A 20,259-nucleotide genomic window follows, 5' to 3' on the forward strand; every position below is an offset into this window, starting at 1 on the left:
ATAAAAATCGCCAAGTTCTAAGTTTTTGGGTCCAATTCATCAAAAAAAGCCATTTTAACCCGAAATGGCTACTCACTTGGCTATTATAAGTGATTGTGAGTTGAAACTTATTATTTCTCAAACTATTTCAGATTTCCAATGGAAGCAAAAATTCAAAGAGAAAGAGGGTGGAGAAGCCTAAAAGAATTGATCAACATAAGAAGAAGCTAAGTGAACAACAGTCCAAGAGTGAACAAGCGTCGAAGTTGCACTCTTCGAAAGGTTCACCCATGCCACCTAATCCACTTGTTGAAGACATTGTTCTTCAATCTCTCTCTACTGACATGACCTTTCTTCACAACCGTGCTTGTCATTTGGTCGATCCCATGGAAGTTGCACTTCCTAAGGCAATGTTCCACTATGATGAGGATGCAATTGCATGGATCAGCAAAGAAGATGTGAAGGAATTTCTACGTGGTGAAAAACTTAACATTTCCCTCATTCAAACATTCATGAGGTACTTCAATGCCCACATAATCTATACTTTTTTCAAGTTATTCAAATTGATGGTGATTATCCTACATCTGATAAATTAATCAATGTTCATGCACGCAGAGCACTACAGGAGCACTTAACTGACACTGATTCTCCTTGTAAAGTTGGGTGGTTATGCCCCGAGCAGTTATCCACTACTAAAATCATAGGCAACCCCCATGACGTGTTGTACTATGTTGAACAGAGTATAAGGGAATCAGCGCGTGCGGGAGACAAGTTCATATTCGCCCCATGTTATAGAGAGTAAGTCTAACCATGTCAAATTCAATCTATTTGGCCTCATTATATGTTGACTCCTAAATATCGATTTGGCCTCATTACATGTAGGGAGCATTGGAGCCTCATGGTGATTTGTAATTCCACTAACACAATTTATCACCTTGATTCAGCTCGATCATCGGAGAAGTGGCTCGTGAAGTCTATATTGCAAAAGTAAATATATATAGCAACCTATAGTGATGATTATTGCTAATAATAACTAATTTAGTAATCATACGACTAATCAAATTTGATTGTATTTTTTTATACTACAGTGTTATGAAGAAGCTACATTGTCGTGCTCCAAAGGGTCCAACATGGAAGACACCGTTGGTAATTTACATGATATTATTGTGATTATCTTGAAAATCTATGGTAGTAAATATTTGCTCATTTCCTTTGCATGTTTCACTGATGTGATTTGTTTGTCATATGCTAGTGCGCACAACAAGAGAATGGACTTGATTGTGCTTTGTATGTGATGAGATTCATGCTTGACATTGTGACTCATTGTACGGACACTCAACAGCTTGATGAGGTAAATCCTAAAACTTCTTGAAATGCTATATTGATGTGATTTCACGCCTTAGACACTTAATATTACCCAACAATGACATGTTATGAGAAACAAAAAAGCTATTTCACAAGAAAGGTAGAAAATGGGCTGAATAGAAGTCATATGGGCCATGTTAGGGCCATTTTGTGATAATATGCTCTTTTGATGTGATTTCTTTCCTTATACACATATAACTAGATAATATTGACATTTTATGAGATAAATAAAGTTCATTTAATAAGAAATGTAGGAAATGGGCAAAGTAAGGTCATATAGGCCGTATTCGGGCCAGTTTGAGTAAAAAGCGTCGTAAACCTTAATAAAATGCTCTCCTATACAATTTTAGGGCTTACACACATACAACTACCCAACATTGACATGTTATGAGAAATAAATAGTTCATTTGATAAGTAATGTAGAAAATGGGCTACATAGAAGTCATATAAGCCCTATTTGGGCCATGTTGAGTAAAATGCGTTGTTAAACTTCTTGAAATGCTATATTGATGTGATTTCTAGCCTTAGACACCTAATATTATCCAACAATGACATGTTATGAGAAACAAAAAGGCTATTTCGCAAGAAAGGTAGAAAATGGGCTGAATAGAAGTCATATGGGCCATATTAGAGCCATTTTGTGTTAATATGCTCTTTTGATGTGATTTCTTTCCTTATACACATATAACTAGATAATATTGACATGTTATGAGATAAATAAAGTTCATTTAATAAGAAATGTAGGAAATGGGCAAAGTAAGGTCATATAGGCAGTATTCGGGCCAGTTTGAGTAAAAAGCGTCGTAAACCTTAATAAAATGCTCTCCTATACAATTTTAGGGCTTACACACATACAACTACCCAACATTGACATGTTATGAGAAATAAATAGTTCATTTGATAAGTAATGTAGAAAATGGGCTACATAGAAGTCATATAAGCCCTATTTGGGCCATGTTGAGTAAAATGTGTTGTTAAACTTCTTGAAATGCTATATTGATGTGATTTCTAGCCTTAGACACCTAGTATTATCCAACAATGACATGTTATGAGAAACAAAAAGGCTATTTCACAAGAAAGGTAGAAAATGGGCTGAATAGAAGTCATATGGGCCATATTAGAGCCATTTTGTGTTAATATGCTCTTTTGATGTGATTTCTTTCCTTATACACCTATAACTAGATAATATTGACATGTTATGAGATAAATAAAGTTCATTTAATAAGAAATGTAGGAAATGGGCAAAGTAAGGTCATATAGGCCATATTCGGGCCATTTTGGGTAAAAACCGTCATAAACCTTAACAAAATGCTCTCCTATACAATTTTAGGGCTTACACACATACAACTATCCAATATTGACATGTTATGAGAAAGAAATAGTTCATTTGATAAGTAATGTAGTAAATGGGCTATATAGAAGTCGTATAGGTAATATTTGATAAAAATACATATTTTTTGCCTAATTAATTGTTTTTAAAATAATGTTTCTGTATTTCAAGTTTTGAAAGGTCCAAAAGGATGGTCCGTTGACAATCAAGGAGCTTAATGAAGTTCGTGACATGTTGGCGTCTTTCATCACCTTCAACATGTAAATGGCATGCATTGTAATTGTAAATTATTTATGTTAACTTTTGAACTATATATAACTTATTATTCATTATATATGTGTACTTACTATTATTTGTATATGTAAGCAACTGTTTTTTTTTTTTTTTTTTTTTTGTATAGCGTTTGGGAATATTTATATCTATATATATATATATAAAATTGAATTCTTGTATCTAATATTATTTTTGTATATAATAATTAATAGTATTATTATTAGTTATTATAATAATAAAATTATTAATTATTATATTTAATATAATTGCTGGAATTACAGGTTATTATTATTGCAGGTTTTTTTTTTAAAATATTATTGCACGATTGAAAAAACAAAAAAAACGAAAAAAAAATTATACAAAAGGCACCGGTTAGGCAGGAACCGGTGCCTAAACTATCCACCACCCAAAAAAAAAAATGGCGGGAAAGCAGTTTTAGGCACCGGTTAACCGGTGCCTATTTCACCCTATGGCACCGGTTAACTGGTGCCTATTAAACCCTATGGCACCGGTTTTGAACCGGTGCCAAATAGCAGGTTTTTGGCACCCCTCCAATAGGCAGCGGTTCAAACCGGTGCCTTAGACCGGGTTTGAACCGCTGCCTAATGCCTTTTTTCTACTAGTGAAACCCTCAACAACCAAACCCAGCCCAACCCCACCACTGGCACCACCTGTCCACCACCACCGACAAGATAACCCAAGCCGTCGGTACCCCTGCCCCACCAAAACCGGCAAAACCACGAACCCCTGCCCCAGCTCGGCCTTGCCGCACCATCAACCACATTATTCGCATCGAAAAACCCCCGCAACCACCACCTCCGCCACCATACACAACGAATTCCCATCCCTTACACCACTTCCGACACCCCTCCAGCCACCGAAAACCCCCTGCGACACCCCTTGAACCACTTCCGACACCCCTCCAGCAACCGAAAACCACGAAATTCGCACTGAAAAACCCCCGCAACCACCTCCTTTTCCCACTCAAAACTGACAACCACCACCATTTTTCTTCCATTTCACAACAAAATTAGCAACTAGTGGTCGAGATCGGCCAATTTAAGGTCGAATTTCAACCACTAGTCGCCATTTTTGTGGTGGCTAGGGTTTATGGAGTTGCGAGCTAGGGTCTCAATCGCTGCGTCTGGTGGTCTATAGGTATTTTCGGGGTTGGTTAAGGAGGGTGGGGGTGGCTGGGTGGACACTGGTATGGCTTGGCGGCAGTGGGGGGTAGTGCTAGTGGTGGGATGTAGGGCTGCCGGTGGTGAGCTTCGTGGCTGGGCTAAGGGTTTAGGTTTTTTTTTTAAAATTTTTTTTTTTAACCAATATATAAATGACACGTGTATTTAGTGGGGTCCACAAACGGTTTTTTTTGACAGCATCCTCTATGCGGTGGTGAAATCAAATTTTTGAGATTTTTGGAGGTGTTATAATCAAAACTTTTTTTTATATGGTGTTATTATCAAAATCGTGGCTTTTTTGTGGTGTTATTTTCTAATTTTTCCTAATTTTAAAAAACAAAAAACTAAAAAATAGAAAACCAAAGTGATGTCAAATGAACCCTTTTAGTTATTTTGTTAGACCCTATTTGATTCACCTTAATTTTGCTGAACTGAAATTATTTTTACTGAACTGAACTTATTTTTACTGAACTTAATTTTACTGAACTGAAATTATTTTTACTGAACTTAAATTATTTTTACTAATTTTCTATTATAATTCTTATTTGAGAAAATTGAATTTTACTGAACTAGACTTATTTTTACTGAACTGAAGTTATTTTTACTGAACCAAAATTAATTTTACTGAACTGAACTTATTTTTACTGAACTGAAATTATTTTTACTTAATACTATTTTTTTAAGGCGAAGAGAACAGGGCCTTAATCTAATTGCCCTTTGTTTGACTTCACGAGTTCACGGTAGCAACAATAACATGGCGCCCCAGGCAATCAGCTTGATTAACGAAACTTTGTCAATCAATTGCTTTGTAGGCCCCCTTGCCAGATAAATTAATTGAATATTGCTAACGTTTGATTTTTTCCAACCTTGATGTTGAGAGTTCAATCCCCACCAGAGACCCTTTAGCGGTGGGGGTCCTTTACCCTTCCCCCTCAATCTCAAAGTGTTTGTCTTGAGCTTCGGTCAGAATTCTTCTCCTTACCGTAAAAAAAAAAAAAAAAAAAAAAAAAAAAAAAGAAAAAAAAAAAATTAAGGGTAAATAGCTCTTAACATCAAAACAAACCCCAAAATCCCAATTTCCCAACCTTTTTTTTTTCTTCCCATTTCTTCACAACAAATTCAATCTCCAATCATCATCTAAACATAGTAACATACCCGCCAAGAACTCACTCTGTTTCTCTCTCTTCCTTCAACAATGGCGCTCAAAACCTCCATTTTCTCTCTTCTCACTCTCCTCATTTTCACACCCTCAGCAAACTCCCTTGAATACCCACAACAACTAATCGATGAAACTTACTTCCAAGACTTATACAATATGAACATCCACTTCCCTCTTTCCTTACCACCCACTTCGCCGTCGCCGGCCAATGGATCCACGCTTGTTCCAGCGTTATTCGTGCTCGGAGATTCTTCTGTTGATTGTGGGAACAATAACTTTCTTGGGACTTTCGCTCGTGCCGACCGTCTTCCTTATGGTAGAGACTTTGATACTCATCAACCTACTGGAAGATTCTGCAATGGCAGAATTCCTGTTGATTTTCTAGGTATTAATTTTCAATTTAACCCATGATTGTTTTATTTATCATACTTTTAAGTTCTGGGTTATTTCTTGATTGTGATTTTAAGCTGAAATTTGCTTCTGGGTATCTGTAGTTTCCCATTTCTTGATGAATTTCACTTCCGGATGATTATAAATCTTGGGGTTCTTCATGAATTTTTCATCAATACATCATGCTTACTTTCTGGGTTTTTGAGGGATTATATAGCTTATGAAGGAATTAATTTGGTGGGGTTTTTGTAGGATTTTTAGTAGCTGAGATTTCAGAATTCTTTCATTTTACTGATTAATTAACTTGGATTATCGTGTTGTTTAGCATTGCGATTAGGGCTTCCATTTGTGCCAAGTTATCTAGGACAATCTGGGAGCATTGATGATTTGATTCATGGGGTGAATTATGCTTCTGCTGGAGCTGGAATTATTTTCTCAAGTGGAACAGATCTGGTAAAAACCTATACATAGTTAATTTTCTGGCTAATTTGCTTTAAAACTAATTATTTACAGCTTTTTTGGTTGAACATAGATTAAGCCCTAATGGGCAGGACTAATCATTTAATACTGTTCTGCTAAAATAAGGTGAAATTAAACATGTTTGGCTGAAATTTAGTCTAGGCAATCTAGGAAACATCGGCGCCTAAATGGATTAACTAACAAGGAAATGAATATTCGACTACATTTACTTTGTACAGTGACTTATAGTTTCATCATTGGAATTTGTAAATGCATTGTGCACTGAGTAATGTCATAACAAAACTGTTATCTGTGAAGCTAAAGTAGGCTACTCCGTGTTAGACCTGTTAGTGGTGTGTTAGAAATCTAGGATGCATTTTTAAGTTTTTTACAAAAACAAAAGTGGTTGCAAATTGCAGTGATTTATGGCAGTCAAGTAATTAATCATATGGCAAATAGAATAGGGTAGAATATGTATTGTCACCTGAGTCGAGTTTGTAAGGTATGTGTTATTTGGTATGATGCAGATGATGCTCCTAGGATTTTGTTAGTATAATCGTTTACTACTTTGTAATGTTTCCTTGAAAGATCATCAACAGGTTGTAAACATGACCATGTGTTATTTTATGGATTTTCATGGTTCATGAAACATAGGTCTTTCAGTGCCCAAATTACTGCATCCTTATATCTGACATCCACTGATCTTTTTCTGAAATAATTCTTGCAGGGACAGCACGTCTCCTTAGCTCAGCAAATACAGCAGGCCACTGATACATTTCAGCTGTTCATGATGAGCATGGGTGAAGATGCTGCAGTGCGTCTCATCTCTGATTCAATCTTCTATATTTCTATTGGAACCAATGACTACATACATTTCTATCTCCAAAATGTATCTGGTATCCAATCAGTGTACAGTCCCTGGAGTTTCAACCATTTCCTTTCAACCTCATTGAAGCAGGAAATCAAGGTAATTCTGATTATTATCATACTAATAGTTTCATATAAAAATATATTATCATAGTAGATTGGTTTGGGAACTCTATACAGATTGATATATTTACTGATTGTTTTCCTAACATATGGTTTAAAAGAATCTACACACTGCACATGTGAGGAAAGTGGTGGTAATGGGAATTGCACCTATGGGATGCGCTCCTCACTACCTATGGCGTTACAGAAGCAAGAATGGGGAGTGCATCCAAGAAATCAACAACATGATAATGGAGTTCAACTTTGTGATGAGATACATGATTCAGGAGCTAAACAAGGAGCTTTCCGATTCCAAAATCATTTTCTGTGATATGTATGAAGGTGCTATGGATATCATACAGAACCATGAACATTATGGTAATGTAAAACATTACATCTTTCTGATTGATCAATACCATCATATATGCTTCTCAAAACACTGAACCATAAATAATTGGTTTATGCAGGGCTCCAAGTTACAACTGATGCATGCTGTGGGTTAGGAAGATACAGGGGCTGGATTATGTGTTTGTCTCCTGAAATGGCTTGCAATAATGCTTCTACCCACATTTGGTGGGATCAGTTTCATCCAACGGCTGCAGTCAATTCGATATTGGCTGATAATATCTGGTCTGGATTGCATTCAAATATGTGCTACCCTATGAACATGAAGGACATGCTTTCTTCTGGATAGATAAACACGGAGGATATATCTCGCTCTGAAGGTGCTTCTCTCTGCAACCTCAAGATACATGTGTTTGTTTTCCAAGTGACAAAAATTGGTAAAAGTATATTATACTGTATAGCTTCTGGAGTTCTGCACTAACACCCTCCTATGTGAGAAAATTTTGTATAGTTTCTTGAGAATTACATAGATATATGATAATATTGTTCTTCATATATGCTTCTTAGTAAATCTTTTCGTCTGTATCATTCCTCTGCACAAAACTTGGAAATGCTGTTGTAATGTCCCTGTAAAAATGAAGACAAATATAATGATTTCTGGTAGCAATGTCACACATTAAATCTTTTGTGGTGAAATTGAACAAACTGTAAAACTATACTTTAAATATGGAATTGTCATATTCTTCAGTATGGAAGGAGTTCTAGCCACAAAACCCTCCCACTCTTCCAGATCAATCTTCCCATCACCTTTAGAATCTGCTTCTTCAAATGTCTATGGAAACAGAAGAATGAAAATCATATTAGATCTGTGATATCATGATTTGCTTCTAACTATTAGGCAAGCATAATGATGACCTTGTCAATTATTCCTTGGATGATGTCGTCTGAAAGGACCAAATCAGACTCGTCTAGAAAGGCCAAAATCATCACTCTCACCTGTCACATTATGCCATATGAAAACTAAACTCTTGTGATTGTTTTGTGCCCTTCTCAAAATTAATGCTGCTTGCAGATATTAGATGGTAAACTGTAAGAAAATTCACTTCAACAAACCTCTTCGGGCTCTATGTAACCTGTTTCCCATATGTCGTATAGCTGAAATGTGACTGATATTGCCGCATTGGAAACAAACCATTAAAACCTGTCAACCAAATGCATGCAGCAGGGAGCAAATAATTTTAATTGATCACGGAGATAGAAGTGACAACCCTACAGGTAGCTTTTTCAGTCTGTGGTGCATTTGGATGGAAAATGCTTAAACCTTGGACAAACTCTTCAAAATCTATCATCCCGTCATGCTTTGAATCAAACTGATTGAACATCTGCTAAAAGTGAGCAAAAAATTAAAATGCAAGTATGGATCTTGGCATTGCTGAATGCACTTCTCTTATCAAAAGCAGGTGAGTACTGATAAGTTTACCCTGTCAGTGAAAATACTTTGTTCTCTTCTGTCTCTGAACAACCCAACTTGAAATTCTTCCTGCACGTAAAAATGCTAACATCAACTCTGAAGAAAAATATGGAAGATGTTTTATACACTTTCTACTCGTTTTTTGAAAGAAGATCAAAGCATTTTGAAGTATGATGTAAATCTAACTCTGCTAATGAAGCCGTCATCAACTATTGAGCTGCTCAACCTTCTGTATAACTCGTATAAGCTCTCCACCTCAGTCACACTAACTGTAATTTGACCCATCAAACTTAGATCAACAACTCAACAAGGGTATGTATATATATGATCGAAAAGAGTAAGTTATGATTGTAGCTTACAATGAGTTTGAGCTGCCAAAACAGCTGAATCTTTACTTCTACTCCTCTCTTTCATGCAACAGCCACCCATTGGTTTATTTGTTGGCTGACTGCTCTAGGAAGATTGCGAAATTGTGAAATACTGTGTCTGTTCTGAGGACAAATGCCTAATTGGTAGCATGAACTATTAGACTTCTGAGATGGTTGGAAATAGTGACACAAGGCTCAGAGGTTTCTCATCAAGTATTCAAAGGAAAAGCAGCACAAAGGTACAGTTGTTTAGAAGGAAGGTAGTCTCTGACTCTCTGCAGCAATTGTATACAGAATATATGGAAAGTCAGAAATTTGGCTTAATGGGTAATTACTGTAAATCTTTCTATTACTTCTTTTTTGTATTACTCCCTAATGAGTTATATAATCGGTTGTTCCTTCTATCTAGAATTATTTGTCACATATGCAAATATGCTACCTTAGGTTCTTAGAATGCCCGGAAAAAGTTGTTACATGTCCTAACTAGTAATAAAATATAATTAATTTTTTTTTTCATGCACCTCTATTTATATTGTCATAGACTCATAGGGTTAGGTACTTAGGTTATAAATGACCCAGTTGTTATAAACATAATTTGTAAAATCATATCAAACCCTAATTTACACTTTTTTTAATACCCGTATGTTTTTTCCTTTCACATCCCTTACTTCTACATAAAACAGTCCCGCACCATCAATTTGTTATCATTTTTAATCCTCATTTCCTTTACAAATTTCACTTACACAATTTTTTTTTTACAAAAAGCGCTAAATCGCATAAAGCCTTGTGCGGGTCAAGGTTGCATTTAAAAAAAAACAGAGGAAGTATGTTTTTGGTAATTATCTTTTCGTTATTTGTTTTGTCATAATGTATGAGGTTGACATGGTTAGCTTATAACCGCTGACTGATCAGCGTCAAAATATTCCTAAAATTATTTTTTGCCAGGTAACTTTGTTGCGTGTTCATATGGTTTTTGTTAGGAATCTGATTCCTCCTTTATAACAAATATCAATCCGGCCCTTTTCTTCCAAGATTTTAATTTAGCAGCTCATGCTTGATCTTTTTACTTTCATAAAAGAATGTAGAGATGTGCTGTATATCTTCACAATGATCATTTCAACAAGTTATGGTATATATTCTCCTGTTTGCCAAATCTATGATCACAAGTTCAGGACAAAGAATATGTACAGATATACAACATTATAACCAACTAATCAATTGATGACAATTGACAAACAGCCATATAAAAATCTGAGTTGTTGTCAATATCCATACAATAGCTAGGTTGATGGAATGATGCTTCCGTGCAGGGCAATATTCTGAACAAAAGCTGCCTAAGGATTTGATTTCAACCTGATGCTATTACATTGTAGCCGGTGATCTTCCAAGCTTCAGCACGGTTTTTCATTACAGTTTTGATCAGTCTGATGCTTAAACTTCAACACTGATGTTTTAGGAAAAGAAAACCGTCTATTATTATACTAATAGATGTGTGACTAAAGACGTACATTAAATAAGCAAGCGTCATGTTTTTCAGCAGTGATGGATTCCTAAACACGAAGCCACTCCATTCATCTAGGTCAATCCTTCCATTTAGATTGGAATCTGCTTCGATGAAGGCCTACACATATAACAGCACCATATAAATCTCATTCCCTGGTTGCCATTGAAAATATAAAAGCTGATACAGAATCAGCTCCATGTGAATATGATTCCAATATTGCTTCAACAATATCATCTGGTAGTTTTATAGCCAGGACAACATTTCGAAATTCCTTTGCTTGATCACCTGTGAAGATTATAATTACAAAACTAGAAGACCAGAAGAATAATTTAAACAGACTTAATGACAGTATATATGCTAATTTCTTCGTGAATGACAGAATGAATAAATCTATTATGAGTATTAAACCAGTGTAACTTGATTATATCTTGTATAATGGCAAACTTATAAGTCTCGTTAGAGAGAATGTTAAAGAAATCTAAGTTTCAAGGTGAAAATAAATGTCAGAATAAAAGAAAGACCTGAAGATTACCTCTTCAGTTCAATATAACACACAAAAAGATTCTTATGTAAATTAGCATCACAAAAATGCTACCAAGTATAGGGAGCAATGGCTGTTTTTTTTGTTTTACTTTTATTTATTGCGTAGTATATTATAATCAAGAAAAGGATCCTGGAAAGATAGCCAAGTAAATAATGAAACCGAAAACTAGCTACTTACCTAGGAATAATAGTTTGCAAAGGATATCATCACTCTTGCAATCCAAACAGATTAAGGTTTAGAAAACTGAATAAGCTTATTACATAATATCTTGTCTTCCGCAGGAGACTTGGGGTGGGAAATACAGAGTGACTATACAAAATTTCTTTTTTGAGTACCCCATTATGTTTGAGATCAAACAAATCAAAAACCTGCTGCAATCAGATTCCACGAGTTAAAAAAAAAACGTTTACAATAACATAAATTCAATGATCTGCAACGTAGGAAATTCCAATGAAATATTTACTGAAAGTGCATTCCTTCAGCATAATCTAATCACATTTTGCAACACATTCCTCTGAAAAGGAGAAGTTATAGAAGTTTAATGACACATACTGACATACCCTGTCTACAAAATGATCCGGCTTCATATCTTTCGCAGTATGTCATAAATCTGTAAGCAAAGACCATAAATTGATTTTTATGAAACGCGGAACTAGAAACTTGATTGAATACAAGGTGTCACTAAGCATATCCTCTAAATACGCAGTAATATTGCTGCAAATTACCTATAGTGCTGAATAACAGAAGGCTGTGAGCATTTTGCTAAAAGGCTTCTTATCTGGCATATAAGCCGCATCCTTTTCACAAGTGTGATCTGAACCATGCATGGACAAATTCACTTCTAATCAGAACCAGCATCTTGCTTCACTAGAAATATGAATCAAAAGGAATTTACCAGCATAATTTATTTATTTTTGACTGCCGTTGTCTATAAAGTGATCTGGCTCTCCATTTTTTACCTAGAAGCACCTGTTGAAATGATTCAAACTAAATGCAGGAGGGGCATGATAGTCACTCATTAGCAGACAGCCACATGAAAGACTAAAACTGATCGTGTAGATTATTAAGGTTTAAAATAGACTCATTATTTCTCAGAAGATTCATAAATGAGGCCATCATCAACTATAAAACTGCTCAGCCTCTAGTAAAGAGCATACAAGGCTTCCACTTCATTTACAGAAACTATAATATTGATGATGAAGAGCACACAAAGCACAAATTAATGGCAAACAATAAGTATCAATTTTATCAGTAAGCGGCATGATTCCAGGTACAGAAATTTTAACATGACAATGGAATAAAATCTCAGGTCAGAAAATAATCCATACTTGTCAGATTGAAATTTCAGAGTATTGATCTCTATGTCTTTGCACGAAACTACATAAGAGGATTTTTTCCACTTAAGGAGCTTACAAAGAGTCATAGATGCAAGATGAGTATCTAGAATGATTCAATTGTTCCTTTTAGTGCTTTACATCCATAAGAACGACTAAAGGTCCGTTAGTACAAATACCATAGTCTATACAAATGAACTTGTAGCTACAAGCTTCATTGCAAGTTGGAAATGAGTTTCCAAAGGCCTCTTAGCGTTTATTTTATCAGATAGCCCCAGCATCAAAATACAGTACCTTAAGCCTAGTAAGCAACAACTGACTAGCTGCAGGGGCTGGGTTACCCACAGCCACCTTTCTCGCTGCTTCCCCAAATGATCTCCAAAATCAGATTATTGTCCTCACTCATTATCAATTTCTAAGATTCAAGGTCTACTTGATTGTATGAATATGACTAGTATCTGCTACTAAATGATACTAACACTGATATAAAGAATATATTGTATGATTACTTCACTAGAAATGGGAGTGTCAAAACATTGTTCATAATATATGAGCATCAGGACTCATTCAATCAATATTTTGTACACATGGGGAGCACATTAATGTGCAGAAATTACATGAATGGATATAATCTAACACATAGCATTCCTCAGCAATAAATTCTCCATTTAAAAGTAGTTACGCCCACATATCATACCGAATGATACATTCTGATATTTCGGTTTTTGCTGGAAGACTTGCTACTGTTTGAGCCACTAACATCCCCTTCAGCTCTTAGATCTAAATCACAGACTTCACTGCTGATGAAAAAGCTTGGGAATGCAGTTGTCAGCTCCCTGAAAGTATAATATTTATAGCAATCAGTGAACTTAGCTGCATAAGTTTCATATGTAATAAAAATAAGAAACAGAGAGAGCTGTCACGGTCCGAGTGATTCAACACCGGATCGTGCGGCGCGCTCTCGTCTATTGGCGACAAGGGAGCAAGCCTAAAGCAAAGGAGGTTCGTGAGCACACAGCAACACGGACCTAGGGTGTCTCAAGAGGGCACACGATGACAACGAGTGCGGAGTTGGGGCTTGTGACGGCCGATACTTCGAAGCGGGCACAAGCGGAACCGACGAAACGAGGGCGTCTCCGGGGTCTCTTGGTTTGGTGGGGGATGCTTTAAAACAAGGCAAGCACAATATCTATAAAGGCTTAAACAACACACAAGTCTTAAAGCAATAGCAACGGGGTAGAGAGCTTTGATGGAACTTGGAAAAAGCTAACAATTTACATTAGATCCATGAATATCAGAACTTACTTTAAACAAGGAAGTGTCATGTTCTTCATGAGCAATGGGTTGCTTGCCATGTATTCTCTCCACTCTTCATGATCAATCTTTCCATCTTTTTTAAGATCAACTTCCAAAAAGGTCTATTGCCATATAACAAACATGTAATTAGAACACAGCATCCAAAAAACCCGTACACACTCAAACCCTGGCCCTTGTCAATTGGAGAAATTTTGTGGTTGTTGATGGTAGCAATCCAAATTACTCGAGTATATTGTAATATTAGAAAATTCTTCTCCTAGGGATCATATGAAATACCAGCTAACAAATTAAGTTGGAATACCAGCTAACAATTTAAGTATTATATATGTGGGGCCACAATTACATTCTATGTGACAAATTAGAGATAAAGACAGCCTACTGGTAAGTCTTAAAGAACTTAGATTCTGTATGCACCTTCTCTAAGATTGTTTCAACCAGGTTATCAGAAGGTTTCACATCTAGTTCCTCAAATATTGCCAGGAGCATTTCCTTCAACTGGAGAATCAGATATCACAGAAGCAAAATTAGATCCATATGTAATCAAAAGTCCTGAGACAACAGCAACAGCAGTAGCAGCAGCAAAGTTACTCCCTCCATCCTCTAATAATTCCACATTACAATTTAGGCTTTTTTTTAATTAGTTGATGCACTTCCATTTCACTGATTTCAGGTAACTTTTTTCACAAAAGACTTATATGGACACAACTTTTGGTGGTGGGGGAACTTGTCTCTTTTACTTATTCTTGATTACATGGACCCAATTCATCAACCCATCACCTCTATATTTTTACACTAAGAGTGCCAAAACCTGAACAAATGTAGAGAACGGAGAGAGTATGTAAAAACACAAAAATAGGGAAGCTGTGTTTCGTTGATGATGAGCCAATCTCTATATTATCTCTCATAAATTAAGCTGAACAGGGAATAAATCATTATAGTTTGGCAGTATTGTGAACTAAATGGCAATATAGTATACTGCAAAATGGTTTACATGTTTACCTCTTCACGCTCAATATAACCAGTGTTCTGTACATCATAAAAGCTGAATGCAACTGCAATATGATTCCTGGTACATTAGTTGCTATGAAGTTCTGTAAGCAATTAGTAAATTACTGATTACTCAACAACTTTTTGTAAATACTTAGGGAACAATCTTTTAAATATTAGAAAGAAACATACAGCTTTTGGGAGCTTGTACATCAGTCACAAAAACATTCTTTGTAATTCAAAAACTAATGATCTATACTCAGGCTTGGATGAAGTCAACTAAGAAAATTTAGCAGTAGGGAGTAATTTCATACAAGCAATTTTGTCTGCCTCTGGAGTGCTTGGATGAAAAATACTCAATGATCGGACAAAGTCTTCAAAGCGAATCACTCCATTATTCTTGAGATCAAACATTTTGAAAACCTGCAATGAGACTCCATGCCATGAATAAAGTATACTCTAGCTTAATCCCGGCAAAAGAAAACTGTTTGGCCACTTAATCAATTTCACCTACCAATATGCGATAATTCTTTAACTGTGTTCTACAACTTCCCTAGCCTTGTATATAGTTGCACTTAATCTATTTAAAAAAAGGTTGTGCTAACCACAACCTTTAGGTCTGTTAATAAGCATTATATAGCGTACATTTGTACAATTGTACCCAAAGGTTCAGTTGAGAATCTATGATAAAACCATCCACCATTCAACAATTCTAGAATTTGAATAAGAGAAACTTGCATAATAAACACGTTCAGACATTCTTCACTAATAAGTAACAAGTTATAGAAATGTTGGAAAATCGGCAAATAGTTCAAGGTCCATTAAAACCCATAACAACAAACTAATAATAGAAGCCAACAATACTTTATTCAAACAACAGTGTACTGACAAAAATCCAGTAGGGATTAGAGGCACTAGGTAGGTCCAACAAAATGTGGGACTATTAGAGAATAATACTCAGGAGCTTAGAAGGCACGAGATCATATTTAAATTATAACACTTTTATGAATTTATACGATATACTAAAAAAAAAATACAGGTTAAAATAGCAATATTCAACCTATTACACTCATGGATTTTATCTTGTATACAGACAGAAGTAGGACACTCCCTAAATATCATCACCATCACTCTTTTTTAAATTAAAGTCCATTGGCAGCCAAAAGTACTCATACCCGAGCATATATTTTTATTTGTACAACTTCCCTTACTATAACTTTCCATTTGAGTGGCTAAACACATTTTATTCAGATAAAGCAAATACCTAGCTAACAACAACAAAAATTAGACTAATCCAGAACAAACGATATTTATAGAAAACATGAGGGACATGACCGGCTGAGCCTAGGAAGTGTATTCCTTTGCAAAACACTTCTAAGTGGGACCTACCATGCCTTACTGCAGAAAGCACATGTATGAATTATGGATTATGGAAGAACCCTTAAGTGCCTATTTTTGTTTAAATCAACACCAATCAGCATTTTCCTTCAATAAATCTTTAGCATCTACATATAAACACATATTTACGCTCATTTTTTCTTCAATTTTCATATCTATAATATTAACTATTTTATCCTTATGTAGGAAGAAACATTGGGAAAACGGTGAGATTTTCGTACTAGTGAGAGGTAGATACAGGTTTCTCGTGTTAAATCTAAGACTTAACTGATACTAGTAATTACAAGATCAGATGCTGATTTAAAACAAAGATAAGTCTATGTATTTCCTTCAATCAGCCTGCCTGTACTGTTTCTTAGAGGAGAGAAAGGGGAATTGAGATCCTTTTCCAAGAAACAGGTTTTAGATTTTCCAACATTAGATATGTGCAAGAGGGTAAACAATAGTAACGTATTGAAAATAATTATCCTAATAGCGGGAAGGAGAACAAATTCTTCTAAGAGAAAGGGTCGCCAAATTTTTTACACATGCCTTATACTCCTTGTCTCTCCTTCTCTTTACTGTTTTAGAAAGTAGCTATATTTTCCTTGATGAATCACAGCCATAGACTAGTCTCGTATATATATTAGCATCTACATATAAACACCGATTTTTGGAGCAAAGAATTGAAATAACTAAGAAGTAATAAGATCATAAATAATTGCTGACACAGACCAAATAGCACAGACAAAAGATGATTGGAGAGATGCAAGATTCCTATCTTATAAGTATAGCTGTATAGGGATATGACAAAGTAAGGAAATCTTAAGAAACAGCAACTGTAAATCTTGAATAACAGGAACTTTAGATCATGCTTCTCAAGCCTTCCAAGTGTATGTTGATGGAAGATGAAAAAGTTATTCCTACATTTCCATTTCAGTATAAGACTTTCTTGCCCAACTTTTCCTTTGCTGCAGCTTTGATGGTGTATTTGCTGCATTGTGAGGCCAATGATTTAGACGTTGACCTCACTACAAATTACTTTCATCCACCTCCCTTTCCCTAGTTCTAAGTCCAACAAGTTGTAAAATTGACATACATCTTATCATGTAAAAATAATTTAAGATCCTTTATTTCATTGGTGATATAGAAAGGTAGAAATTATGACAAAAGTCCCTTCATAAAAAAGAAGAAAAAGAAGAGAAAAGAAAAAACAGAATGTTAGGATGGAACACATACCCTATCAACGAAAAGGTTTCGTTGACCGCAGTTCCCAAGAAGAGCCAACTGAAATTCTTTCTGCAAAAAGAATGCTAAAAAATATCAATATTCTCCAAAGTAGGTCCAGCTGAGTAACAACTGTTGCTTTGCTAAAATATAAGTCAACTAAGGAGATCAAGAATGCTACAGTCGATCAAATACCTTTCCACTATTTTAGAATTATATATGTATACTTAATAAAGATTAAATTTGTTAAAATGCTCCCTCACTGAAGATGTTAAAATAAACTGAAGCAGAAGACATTAATTTGAGGATCACAGGAGAAACAAAAGAGAGAAACTGTTGAAGATTAACTTTGTAAAGCATTATGCAAAAAAGTAAATGAAACATGGAAATAAGAGTAAGTGAATAACTATATACCTTGTTAATCTGGCCTTCGTCAATAGCAGAGCTGCAAAGTCTTCTATAAAGAACATGTAGAGCCTCGACTTCATTTGCAGAAACTGAACCACAGTAGAAAAAAATATATATATAAATAAAAAGAGAGCTCCAATATACAGCATCAATTGTGACTAAAATCATGAGATTGTTACAAACTACCCAAAGTAAAGGATCACAAGAAAACTCTTTTTCTAGAAAGCACATGGAAGAAGATAGGTTTTCAATACTGTGACTCGTGTAGGAAAAGATAACTCTTTAGAAAATTATTCTTCTCTGAGATAAGTAGCTCTTGATCCATAGGAGCTATAGGGGCAGACCCTTTCTCCATGGACTCCTTTGGCACAAACTCACCCCTTTTTACTATGTTTGAGTGAAAAGATTATAGATACTTACAAGGTGTTTCGGAAGCAAGAATGATGCTATTACAATAACCAAGGTTATTCCCACCATTCTTTGAATACATGCAACCCATGAAGAAAACCAAATTCTTATAACTTACAGATAAGAGAATGCACTCCTAACATCCCATTCTATGAATAATTGGATAAGTCTTTTGAAGTAGTTATTAGTTATGGATTTCATGCTAACAATATGTCAGCAGCTTGATCATTGACAGTTAAAGAAATGGAGTACTATATTGGTACCATTGTGTCATTGTGTGTACCTAGTTGTACCAGATATCTTCTCCATATTATTAAATCATACTTTTTAAGCTGTCAGTTTTCCGAATTCTGTTGGGCAAGACGGCCTATCATTGGAGCATGTCAGACATAAAATGGCATTATTCTTCAAGATTTACAGCTTGCACGTGTCAAATACAAAGGTTCCAACACTATTGCAGATTTGCAGGTCAACCAGGGTTTTTATAAAATGTACAATGCATGGAAAAGTCAAATAGTGAAATAGGTCATGTTTCAGATGTTTGTTGATGGTTAGATGTACCCTAAAGCACATTATGACAATGTAAATGAAGATGCTACTTTCAAAAACGGCACGTGCATAGCGTACTCGAACCTACAGACAAGAACAACATGTGCCACAGGCCTAAAGTCCTATGAAATTTTTTTGTTTTCTCATTGTCCTGCCTTCAAAGAAAAATTATATCATGAAAAAATTGTACACATTTCATTAATTCAATACACATACAGATCTTTATATCGGCTCCTCGATCATAATTCTACTTAACAGAATGAATTAAAGGAACAATTAGAGATACTCAAAAGTCTTAAATTCCTTTAACTATGTTCCCTTGCTAACCTACATTGGCTACATATAATTACTTCAAAGTTAAAATAGGACCATAAACTAAACTAATCAAAACAAGGAAGACTTTGTTGGCATTCATTTTTAAATACATGAACATCAATATTTAAATGCAAGATTCGAATATTTTATATCCCAAGATCATGACTTTGTCTCTGATTTCACCAATTCACCCTACTTAACCTAAAAGAAACGCTTTAATAATCAATTAATACCATTAAATTAAAACTTATAGCATTAAATTAATAAAACCCATGTACTAAATCATATGATTCATATCATATACTATAATTTAATAATCAAAGGACTTGTACCAAGAAAGAGCCTCCCCTATATCATACCTTGAAGAACATAAAAACAAATAAACGATGAACAGGTGAGTACTGGGTAAGTTTTCACTGGGGCATTTCATCAAACACTTTGAGGGCATAGCCGGTCCCTTCTTAACCAATTAACAATTTGGTAGGTGTTTAAAGGGTTGAATAAGTCTGAAAATTTGCGACATTAGACGTCACAAAAACGACCTTTACTTTGAATGAAAAGGTGAGGTTTTATTCAGGGGTTTTGTAATATTATATGGGTTTGAACAAGTCGAAGTTTATATGTTTATCCAAAACAAGACGCCATTAATAAGCAACAATCTGTGCATGATGCTGGGTTGCTGCTGCAGTGACCAAGATTTGACTAGCATCCCAGATTACCAGTTGTAGGAGTAAGGGTAGCACAAATGGAGGAACTGAGTAAAGAGTTTTTAAGGAGGGAAAAAACGTTTTTTTTAACGGTTTCTTGTTAATTGGTAGTGATACATTGATACTCAAATAATGGTACGGAGTAGTTGATTGATTAAAAACAAAAGAAAAAATTGGTTTTAATAATCTCACTTTTAGGGGCTACTTCAAATAATTAGAGGAGAGAGAATATAAAAATACGGAGTAATAAAATATATCACGGTGATTCATTAGGTGAGAGAAATTAATTTAAT

At 35.2% G+C, this 20,259-nt stretch overlaps 3 protein-coding genes across 4 annotated transcripts; 1 reads left to right on the top strand and 2 right to left on the bottom strand.

The window, feature by feature from the left end:
- Window positions 1-5,223: 5,223 nt before the first annotated feature.
- Window positions 5,224-7,953, top strand: LOC110722702 (GDSL esterase/lipase At5g08460-like). The gene is made up of 5 exons (XM_021901987.1): window positions 5,224-5,672; window positions 6,003-6,130; window positions 6,864-7,103; window positions 7,228-7,483; window positions 7,573-7,953. The coding sequence occupies exons 1-5, from the start codon at window positions 5,324-5,326 to the stop codon at window positions 7,797-7,799; spliced, it is 1,200 nt and encodes a 399-aa protein (XP_021757679.1). The 5' UTR covers window positions 5,224-5,323; the 3' UTR covers window positions 7,800-7,953.
- Window positions 7,954-7,992: 39 nt separating this feature from the next.
- Window positions 7,993-9,677, bottom strand: LOC110722704 (calcineurin B-like protein 3). Its single transcript, XM_021901991.1, has 8 exons — window positions 9,281-9,677; window positions 9,108-9,190; window positions 8,931-8,990; window positions 8,724-8,832; window positions 8,564-8,616; window positions 8,366-8,446; window positions 8,170-8,282; window positions 7,993-8,077 (listed from the first exon to the last, which is right to left on the bottom strand). The coding sequence occupies exons 1-8, from the start codon at window positions 9,348-9,350 to the stop codon at window positions 8,014-8,016; spliced, it is 633 nt and encodes a 210-aa protein (XP_021757683.1). The 5' UTR covers window positions 9,351-9,677; the 3' UTR covers window positions 7,993-8,013.
- Window positions 9,678-13,191: 3,514 nt separating this feature from the next.
- LOC110722703 (calcineurin B-like protein 7) lies at window positions 13,192-18,634 on the bottom strand. Of its 2 annotated transcripts, XM_021901990.1 has the most exons (9): window positions 18,408-18,634; window positions 17,994-18,076; window positions 17,592-17,651; window positions 15,290-15,398; window positions 14,988-15,040; window positions 14,403-14,483; window positions 13,977-14,089; window positions 13,700-13,835; window positions 13,399-13,507 (listed from the first exon to the last, which is right to left on the bottom strand). In XM_021901990.1, the coding sequence occupies exons 1-8, from the start codon at window positions 18,484-18,486 to the stop codon at window positions 13,700-13,702; spliced, it is 714 nt and encodes a 237-aa protein (XP_021757682.1). In that variant the 5' UTR covers window positions 18,487-18,634; the 3' UTR covers window positions 13,399-13,507. The 2 variants fall into 2 exon arrangements, with proteins under 2 accessions (XP_021757680.1, XP_021757682.1); XM_021901988.1 differs by lacking the exon at window positions 13,700-13,835 and having other exon boundaries at window positions 13,192-13,507; window positions 18,408-18,633.
- Between the last annotated feature and the right edge of the window lie 1,625 nt (window positions 18,635-20,259).

The sequence above is a fragment of the Chenopodium quinoa genome, unplaced genomic scaffold (assembly GCF_001683475.1).
Source record: "Chenopodium quinoa cultivar QQ74 unplaced genomic scaffold, ASM168347v1, whole genome shotgun sequence".
Classification (NCBI taxonomy): Eukaryota; Viridiplantae; Streptophyta; class Magnoliopsida; order Caryophyllales; family Amaranthaceae; genus Chenopodium; species Chenopodium quinoa.